We start from the raw sequence: 10,244 nt of genomic DNA on the forward strand, positions 1-10,244 counted from the left end.
CTGGCCCCGTGAGCAAGCAGAAATATTTATAGGGCACGCGCCCCTGCTCACAGAATCACAAGTAGTCACGCGCTGCTTTAGGTTGCTCGAATTCAAAGCGCCCTTTCCCCAAGGATGATGTCACACTGGCTATATTTGAAACATATAGAAAACTGTTGCTTTCTTTTATATTTAATTAAACCACACCACATTAAAATGACAAAAGTAAATTTATGCATCTCAGTGTAAATTGAGTAATTTATGGTGCATTTTCTGCCCTCTAGTGGTCATATTACAGTTTGCTTAAATGTGGACTTCTCTTTGTATTTTAGTTACTACTTAATGCATACTTTCTTTAAAACAGCCCATGTTGACAACACTTGGTTAGCTGGTTAGCAAACATGGAAATGCCGGAAACTGAGCCGCACAGAAAAGTTTGATATGCTTTTCTTCTTCTCTGTTTACAAAAGCTCTGCCTTACAAGACCTCCTCAGGGGAACTATGCCATGTCATCACAAGTAGCCAATGAGAACATGATATAGCCACTTACGTACTGGCTGAGTGGACCAATGAGTCACTACAGGGAACGGTTGCTAGGAAACGAGTTTTGTCCATGTTGCCGAGGCGAATGGAAGATTAAAGCTGCTAGCAGGAATGCTATTTAATTTATTAACAGACACTTAACATATTTCTCACGAGGTTTCGAATATACGCCGAATAATGGTGAAGTTGAGGGCAAGATGTCTGCTTCTCGGTAAGGTTTGTGGAAGTGTAACTGCGAATTTACGCTCTTACCCCCCGTCACCTAGAGACTAAAAGCTGATGAACAGGCAAACATCTGCTTCATCTTTATTGAATGCACCCTAAAGCTCAGCTGACATACGTAAATCTATCTACGTGTTATCATGTATTAGCTACGGTTTGCTGTGCCTCCAATTTGCCGGTTAAATGCAGCTAAAAACGTTACGGGAAATGATGATGGACTCTCAGCCAGCTAGATGTAATGTTTATTGTCAGTATCCATCGTTCCACCTTTTCAAAGCATTTTTCCATACACAATATGGCATGAAAAAGGATCTGCAAGATAGTAAAGATTACAAAAGACAGTAAAGTCAATTTTAAGATGTACAGCAACAAATGCAGCAGCAATTGTAAACTTTAGGTGATCAAATGTGTTTTTGATTATGTTTTATTTTATGTTTTATGCAAAAACATAAAACAAAATTTAAGTCGACCTGAAAGATTTGTTCCCATCTTTCCAAGTTTTACTGAAAAATCCTTATTTAAAACCATCCTTAACCTGATATCCTAATATCTGAAAAGACAATTGAAACAATCAATCTGTTATAATCGTTTAATGTATAAAACACAACTAAATCATTTAGTGAATATTTATCTATGTTAACAAAAACTTTAAAAAATCATGATTGACAATGTAGTTCAAATAAAGTATTTTTTTTTTTTATTATTCCTATGTGTACAGGGGATGCTGCAGTGGGAAAAAGTTCTCTTTCTCACATCTTCTACAATGATGGATCTCTGTTCCAGAAGAACTATAGCTTGGTGAGAGTAAATTGAAAAATGTTAATCATATTATGTCATCACCTAAACTAGTCTGGAGAGCTTTCATTACTAATAATATTGGTCTTTGTAGTACATAAAGTACATAATGTGCTTTTTGAGTGCCCACACTGATCTGTTTGGAATCACTGAAGTACAAAATAATCATAATGGAAGAAACTAAACTATTAATCTGACTCTGTAAACTATGGCTTTCATCGCTGGAGAATTTTAAAAACTTTGGAGTTGCAGTAAATTTCTGAAGTTAATCAAATGTAATATCTGAATTTCAGCTTCAACTGATCACAACAGGTTGATCCATGAGTATAGACTATTTTTGAAATTGTTTAACTACATAGTGCTTTACTAAATTTGTTGCAAATTGTTGAATTTTACTGACAGAAGCTAACTGAAGTACATGTATGAAACGCAACATATTAGTATTAGTGATAGGTTATACAATACATAACTTTATGTCATTTCAGATGTTGTGCAGTGGGTTAATATGATCTGTAAACGTTTACAAAGCTGCAGTTAAAAATAAGCAAACTAAAAGAAATGGGATATATTCAACTGTGCTGATTGTGAATATCATTTTTGAAAAGTACCGGTATCTGTATTTGTACAGTGTTATGGTAAACTTCAAGTATTATGGTAAATAAGTCATTTGCTTTCATTTTGATCAAATGAAAAGAAAGCAACATTCCAGCAATCTAACAAATGCTTTAGTTATGTAATGTTAGCAATGTATGTACAGTTAAAAATTATTCACGGTCCTGGCAACTTAAGATTTGAAATTTACTCTGAATGGAAATACAGTCATGGTAATTAATTCTTGAATTTTAAGCCTTTTGTTGACATTCATGTTTTTTGAGGTGAACTTATTTTTACATAAACTTACTTTATTTTGTCCTCATCTTTTTGTTTCATTTAATTTTCCGTGACACTGACTAGGTTTTATGGATTGAAGATTAGATTTAGAGTTACTGTGGTGTGTGCTTGTTTGCGTGTGTGTGTTTGTTCTGACCTTGCTACTTCAGCGCTATTGGTGTTCTGAGGTGACAAGAACGTCGATAATTAATACTGCAGGATTCTGGAAAGCCACTATAGCAGGTACACCAGCATTGTTGGACGTTTTGATGTTATAACCACAAATTTATAATGCAACCGATTTCTGTACAATAGGTTATCACCTAAAAAACAAACAAACACCAAAACAGGATATGCTTATAAATGTAAAGTTTCAGAAAAACACAAAAGTGGTATCTTATGCTAATCATCACTGCTAGGTTAGAACGATTTTAAAATGTGAACTAATAGTCTTTTTTGTAAAAGTAAAAAGTCGCTTGATTTGTCGCTTTTTGTAGAGTGGAGGTGTCTATAAAGTCGAAAAATATTCTAACATAAGTTGCTAAGTTGGCAACAGTGCTTTCCTTTGTCCTGACTACAACTTGACTTAACTCTCTCTACTCATCCCCTCACATTTGGCCACGCCCCTCAGCGTCTCTTGGCTCCGCCCACTATGGTGGAATTCTTCAAAATTTGTGGGTTGTTGGCTTTCACTTAGTTACACTTTAAAGAGAGGTTTTAATTTTAATCAGTTATTTTAAAACACCTGAACAAAGTAAAGCTGATTGATGCCTTTTTTGGAATATTCCCACAGCTACCTCTAAACATATACATGTAAAAGAAAGAGCTTCCATAAGCTAATGCTAGCTAAGAGCTAATAGTAAACTTGCTGAATCAACAATGGAGGCAGGGAGCCATCCGGAGGTTTTGCTGAAATCTGATTTGTCCAGAAATACAGTTTTAACGAATCAGATCTCTTGAGGTTATGTCAGTAATAACTTTCAACAAATTTGCGTAGCTTTAACAGTGGCAACCAAAAATCAAGCACCACCTACATGCACTACGTTGGTCGAATTTAGAAAATAAAACACTATGCCAACGTAGTACTTGTGTCATAAAAATAAAATTCCTGATGGAAAAAGTAAAAAGTGTGTTTCTTGATTCAGAACTAACTCTACAAACAGGCTAATGCTGCAAATGATCACCCCCTAGTTCACCTAAATCCTCCTTTAGACTGTTCAACTTTTGATGTTGAACGGCGGCCGATGCCTGCGTGCCATTCTGCTCACGTCCTCCTTTGAAAATGTCAGACAGCCTGGTAGCAATATTCCAAGCTTATTTGCTGCTAATAGGCCTTCATTGACATTCCAGCAAGAAGCTTCCTATGCATCACGCCAGCTCATTAGACCGGTCTCTGGTGGGACTGCAGCATGTTCTGTGTGTGCGTATGCGTACCAGAGGAACCTTGTTATGAACTGTGACTGTGTATAAATCAGGTAAATGTTGATCCGAAGCTGTGTGTGTGTTTGTATTTCGCAGAAGCATCGACTGTGAAAGGTACGCGTGGGTGTCTGTAGATTTCAGCCTCTTGCATTTGACATGCTTAGTTAACTACGAGGTGCAGAGATCAAATCAATTCAGAGTTAGATGCTGATGTGAGGAAACCCAGAAATTTGCTTCTCCAAGGTCAACTCTAATTGCTAATCAACAATTTTCTCTGAAGATAAACTCCTGGAACAATTATAGCAGGGTGCCTCAGCAGACTGGAGGAGGATGGAATTTGATTGAAGTCCGTCTTTTTAAGTCTAGTCATTGAAACTGTGGTTGGGCAACGTGGCTGAAAAACGTAACACACTATAGGAGAGAAAAATAACACCATTTGTAGTTCAAACCACACTTTATGTGCACATTAGTGCAGAAAAACACCTTTAAAAGCCCCATGGTTGACTTATTTCACATTTTTGATATGTGAAAAATCAAAAAGGTGAAACAAGCGATATAACCAAACAAACCTTACTGGTATCGCAAACCCTCACTCTTGGTTTAACCTGTAAACCTTTGGATATCCATCTTGTCATAACACTTACTGCTGTTTCCTGTTTCCATATGAATTTATTTTTATTGAGACTTTACTGGGACTTGGATATAAAGCAAACGAGACACAGTACCTGAGGTCTGGCAAGGACCTCAGCATCAAGGTGGGTAGGGTATTAGAGTCAAGCCAAGTCGAGCTGCACAGAGACGGTGATGTTGGCATGAGCCATAAATCACCATGGACAGTTTGCTGTGATACTGTGTGCAAAGACAACTCATTTACCTCAGTGTTTGGCTCTCTTGTTTGTACATAGGCATAATGTGGTTGTAAACTGATAAATTCATTTGAACAAAACCACGTGTGACGTGACAAAATGTTGTTTTTTTGTGTGTTTGTCAGACAACAGGAGTGGAGCTGGTGATGAAATGTATCAACATTCCAGAGACCAACGACTCCGTGGTAAATCAATGACAGTTCATGATCACTCCTTAGGAATTGGTTGCATTTCTGTGTTATTGAATTCAAGATGACCTTTTTTCAGAGTGAGCTACAATATATATATATATATATATATATATATATATATATGTGTGTGTGTATATATATATATATATAGCAATTATATCCTACAACAGTTTTATGTCATTAAATATTTTTAAAATTAAAAAACATATTAAGTAAAAAATATATTAAATATTTTTTTGTCATTAAATACCCTCAAAGAAGTGGAACAGGGCGGTTGTTCACGTTATGTTATTTCATTTCAAGTTAACACAATAAATGTGTATTTGTTGTGTTTAATTCATTAAATCTAGTTGAGATAATATGATTTTGTCATATATTAATTAATAAAATAATTTTGTTGCGCGTGAGCACAACAAAATTTACTTAAGTGAATTGGCACACCGATAAGTGGCGTAGTTTTAGTTCTAGCTTCATCCAGTTAAAATTCACCAAAGCGCTGTTATGTTGTTGCATTTAGGCTATAATATGTTTATTTTCTATTTTACTATTTGTCCATTTGCCTCTTTTAATGTATTTGTAATATTGTTGGACGTCAGTGAGCGTATTAAATGTGTATTTATATTGAAATCATCCACGACACAGAGCTTGAGCATTAGAAAAACAATGACCTACACCCGCTTTCAACTACAAATGCTTCAAAAGATAAGTCGCAGTTAAAAAAAAAAAAAAAGCATAGTATTTTATTCCTTTTGTTTAATTAGGTGATCTATCTGCTGGTTGCGGTTAGAATTCAGCAGAAGCAACTTTTGGTAATAAGTATCCTGAATTACAACAGATTCAGAGACAAATAAGCATCGTTGCAGATTAATCTGTGGTAACAGTTAGACTTATCTGTACAAAATGAATTAGCAAGCCACACGTTGTTCAGGGTTCTTACAAAAAAACTCACAGGGGGGCTTAAAACAGAGAACCAGAAACCATCACTCACAGAGAAAAAGTTTCACCAGACATGTAACATTGTTAGGTCCTTATCAGTATTCACTAAGCAATACGGCCGAAGAGTAGGAGAAGATGGATCTCCTTGCCACGGAGAAAAGGAATGTTAAATCGTGTAATTTGACTAAACCTCTGTGGGAAACACCTGTGCCGTCCTCTCCTCCCTCTCCTTCTCTTTCCAGGAGCTCTATATCTTAGACTCGGCGGGGAAGGAGACGCTAGTGGAGGGCTGCGAGAGAATGGTCAGAAGCTGCTCTGGATTCTTCTGTTTTCATTTGCACGAAACTAATGAGGTTCTCCGTCTGGAGCCGCCTTACTGTTATTAGTGTCGCAGAATTAGAACAAATGAAACGGGTGTGACACCTCTGCAATCACCTTGCCTTCTGCAGTGGGGGGAGCCATCTTTGCTGTGTCTGGTGTTCGATTTGACCAATGAGCAGTCTTTCGCTAACTGCACATGTTGGATGGAAAGAGTCCAAGCACACTGCAAAGGCCTCCGTGTCCCAGGTAAGAGAAGGAGGACGGAAAATGAGGTTAATTTGTGACAGACCTGGAATTCGATATAAAAACACAGGTCATCTTACAGTTTTCTTAATGAAAAAGATGACAGGTGGAAACCTAGTAGCCTCTTTGAAGGTTATCTAAATCAATCAGAATAGGCGAGCATAAATTTGCAGTCTGGGTTTCCCCCACTATGTTATAAGCCTGGCGGGCCACCAGGCTTTGCTTAAGCCCCCATCAGGCTTAGCATCGCTTATTTATTTAAGTTTCTTCTGTGTTTGCATTTTTAACACTTTGTAGTTGCTCTTCAAATATTAATCTTCCAAACTTCCCTATAGCGCATAATTATCAAGTCATATTTACAAATTTCCTGTCAACTTCAAACATTTTTTTAACTAAGAAAACACAACAGCATTCCATGAATTTAATGTTGAAAAGCTCATTCATTTCTGTAACAAAATTCACAAAGTGAAAAACATTGATTTGGTGAATTATGCACAGACTGGTGTTCTCAAATGAAAACAAGACATTTAAAATGATTGTATTAATGTATTGAATACGACTGCATGTATGTTTAAAAACTAGAGGTGCACCAATTGCAATTTTCTGGCCAATCGTCGATCGTTTAAAAGCCTGACCTGACGATTCCGATTTTTGTTTTCCGTCTCTCTAGACAGTTGCTAAATATGTGTGTAAATGTCGACCTCCCAGGTGTTCTTGTGGGCAACAAGTTGGATCTATCAGCTAGAAGGGAAGTACAGGCGTCCGTGGCCAAGGAGTGGGCCCAAAGCAAGGGACTGGAGTACCACGAGACATCAGCTGTGAGTTCAGCTGAAAACACTTCCTGCTGTTAATAGCCTGATAATGAATTGTTCCTCAAACACACCAGTGACATGTCAGCAGCATCTCATTGTGATCACGCTGATGTCTTCCAGAGAGAGATGGTCAACTGTGACGCCCCCCTCCTCAGCTTAGCACAGTCCTTCTACTCTCTCTACCAGGAGCAGCGTGAGATCATGCAGAACCTTGGGCCGGGCTAGACTCCTCTTCCTTCACCACAGAGCTCGCAGCCGTTTGAGACGAACCACTGTGAAGGAAATGCTTTAGGCAAACAGGATTTTCTGACAAGGACACTGAAAGGCTTGCTGGTTGTTTTTGTTTTAATTAAAGGACTAAATGAGGAGCAAGTGGTGTCTTGTTTTGTCGTCGGACAGCAAGGTCTGTTTTATTTATAGCAGTGATCGTTTTTAAAACTACAATATCGCTGCAACTCATTTTCACAGATTATCTGTCTCATGTCGCACTGTAATGACCCAGGGACAGTTTCAACCGTTGTGTAAATAAATATTTTTATAAAAGTTATGCTGCAGCTTCACAGCACCTCCCCCTTTCTCTTCCCCTCTCTACATAGCTGTTCCCAGTTTTGGGTGACACAATTTATTTCATATCAGCATTGTGTTTTTACTTGAATTGGATTGAAAGAGAAAAAAGAATAATATTCTTGCTCTTCTTATTTTCTTTGTTTTTCACAAAACTCCTGTGTTCCTGCTTTCACCTTTTCCTCCTGCACTTTAAGATATTTTCCTCTTGCGGTCTATCTTGCTGGCTCTTTTGTTGTACTGTTAAGCCCTCTACTCCAGGCTGTCAAATATACATGTATATTATATATTTCTCTTTTTTTTTGGTTGTGTCCCCGGTGTGGCGCTAGCAACCAGTAATCACCATCCTAATTAGCGCCCTCCCATTCAAACCAGGTCACAGCCATGTCCTTGTTGTCTCTCTGCCTTTGAGACCAGCTGTCACCTCTCAAATGAGGCCATGATCAGCTCAAGCTTAGTTGTTTTTTTATAAAAATCACATTATGTTATATTGCACAATTCGCCATATTCTCATATTAATCAATTTCTTTCAAGAGCTCACGTTTTATTAAGCAAAAATACTAGATGAGCAGATGTTAGCATGTCATCTCATTTGACCACAACTAAGGCAGAATGTGAGCTTTTTATTCACTACTTCTTTTTTTTTGTTTTTTACAAGCAAGGAATCAAACTTCTGTGCCTAATAACGTGACTGGCAAAGGTACAAACTTCATTAATGAATGCAATAATTATTTTCAAACTACAAAACATGTCTGACATTTGTGTGAGACAAAATATTGTGTTTTCCAGCAACGTAGTATAATTTTATAGGACTATCAGGTAACTACGTTACTTTCAGTCGTAAAAATGATATAAAACATGACTTAAAAGAAATTTGACTTGGCTATGAAATTGGGCCTCTGTCTCTTTAAGAAAGTTCCAGCTCTTTCCCACACTCCTGCCTGGCTTCAACACTTATCACATCACTCCTCCTTTTAGCACGAGGACCGCAAAGCCACAAAAAAAAAAAAAACCTTGTAAAACCCCGTGGGGTTGAATGTCAATGGACCCTGTTTCTTAAGACTTCAGAAAGGTTTGCAAACATTCGTAAGAGCACTGGTCTGAGAAATAGCTCATATAACGAACCCACCAGGTGTTTGCTAATTGCCGCTACTGCTAATTAGCAAACAATTTGGAAGCTCAGAAACCACAACTTTGAGGAGGAGCTGCCTCTGGAAGGCAGCGCTAGGTCCACCCAGGCGTTTTACACACCTGAGTGGTTTCCATGGGAGTTTAAAGGATTTATCCAGGATGCATGAAAGAGTCAAAGCAACCCTCCAGGAATGTTTTTGATGAGGGGAAAGCAATATAACACTATAGCAATATAGCATTATGTACAACTCAAAAAAGTTGATTTTACAGAAAACTGCCTCTTTATGATACCATTGCTACTTTTATAGGTGTTGATCTCATTTAATAACCAATAAGGATGAGGTGTAAAATGTCCACTTGAAACAGGTCACTGATTAATATAGTTGTTTCTGGAGTGCTGACTTTATAAGCATCTAGACAATTGATGAAACAAATTACATGAACTAGAAGACTTTGCTAATGTGGAAAGCAAAACCCACACAGATCCATTGAACTACGAGTTTTATATCTCTCCAGATCTTCATTCTTTGTACCTCAGTTGCAGTTCTAGTGTTCTAGTGGTAGCATATAACCTGGGAGCAAAACTTAATAATTTCACAAGACAGAGTGTGGGCTGTTGCTTATTGCTTTGGGAGAAGCCTGTTCATATCCACAGATATTGAAGCACTTGGTCAAAGAAAACAGAACTGCTTAGGTCAGGTCATTTTCACAAAAGTTTTCTGCAAGTTTCCCCCCCAAACATTTCCATCCCTTTGCAATAATTAGTATTTATGCTCTTGTTTGTAGGTCCTATCAAGTCTCCTTTGTGATTTCTAATTTTAACCTTAATCTTTTAGAACAAAGTGAAGACAGATTATTCAGTACAGCATTAATATATTAACACATTTTCTGTTTTTAGTGTTGCACAAGTAAAGGCGCTCATCTTTTCATTTGGTTTCTCATTACAAATAAATAGATTATGGCCTTGTGTGATGATGACGATTAAATTTGATGCCATTCATCAACCCTCGTAAATGAAACGATCAAGGTTTCTAGATTAGCACAAATGTTATATCAGTCGTTCCTTTGATGATTTCATGACATTAGATTGGTCTTTCAAAAAATTAATTTGGAGCTAACGCCAACAGCTGCAGTTTTACCAAACGGACTGAAAATAGCTTGCAGATGACGCCTTAACACGTTTAATTTTAAATGAAAGACTTTGTGTGTGTCTCTGCATCACGCAAGTTATTAAATGGATAAATGAGGGGTGATATTGATCCAAAACTTTGACAGATTACCACTTCGAACATCAAATTATACGTCATGTCAGAACAGTAGAAATAAGTCTAAAATGAACGCTGTGGTTT

At 37.3% G+C, this 10,244-nt stretch overlaps 1 protein-coding gene across 2 annotated transcripts; it reads left to right on the forward strand.

Annotated features, from left to right (window-relative positions):
- The first annotated feature begins 558 nt into the window (after positions 1-558).
- On the forward strand, positions 559-7,572 carry ift27 (intraflagellar transport 27 homolog (Chlamydomonas)). 2 transcript variants are annotated; one of them, XM_044115599.1, is made up of 7 exons: positions 559-733; positions 1,463-1,542; positions 4,823-4,882; positions 6,067-6,126; positions 6,274-6,391; positions 7,097-7,206; positions 7,321-7,572. In XM_044115599.1, exons 1-7 carry the CDS (start codon positions 700-702, stop codon positions 7,423-7,425), a joined length of 567 nt encoding a protein of 188 aa, XP_043971534.1. In that variant the 5' UTR covers positions 559-699; the 3' UTR covers positions 7,426-7,572. The 2 variants fall into 2 exon arrangements, with proteins under 2 accessions (XP_043971534.1, XP_043971533.1); XM_044115598.1 differs by having other exon boundaries at positions 573-733; positions 6,067-6,177.
- The last annotated feature ends 2,672 nt before the right edge of the window (positions 7,573-10,244 follow it).

The sequence above is a fragment of the Gambusia affinis genome, linkage group LG04 (genome assembly GCF_019740435.1).
Source record: "Gambusia affinis linkage group LG04, SWU_Gaff_1.0, whole genome shotgun sequence".
Lineage (NCBI taxonomy): Eukaryota > Metazoa > Chordata > Actinopteri > Cyprinodontiformes > Poeciliidae > Gambusia > Gambusia affinis.

Coding starts and splice junctions, on each gene's coding strand:
- ift27 (XM_044115598.1), top strand. CDS start 700: ATGGTGAAGTTGAGGGCAAGATGTCTGCTTCTCG. Junction 734..1,462: donor GGCAAGATGTCTGCTTCTCG/GTAAGGTTTGTG, acceptor CTATGTGTACAG/GGGATGCTGCAGTGGGAAAA. Junction 7,207..7,320: donor AGTACCACGAGACATCAGCT/GTGAGTTCAGCT, acceptor GATGTCTTCCAG/AGAGAGATGGTCAACTGTGA.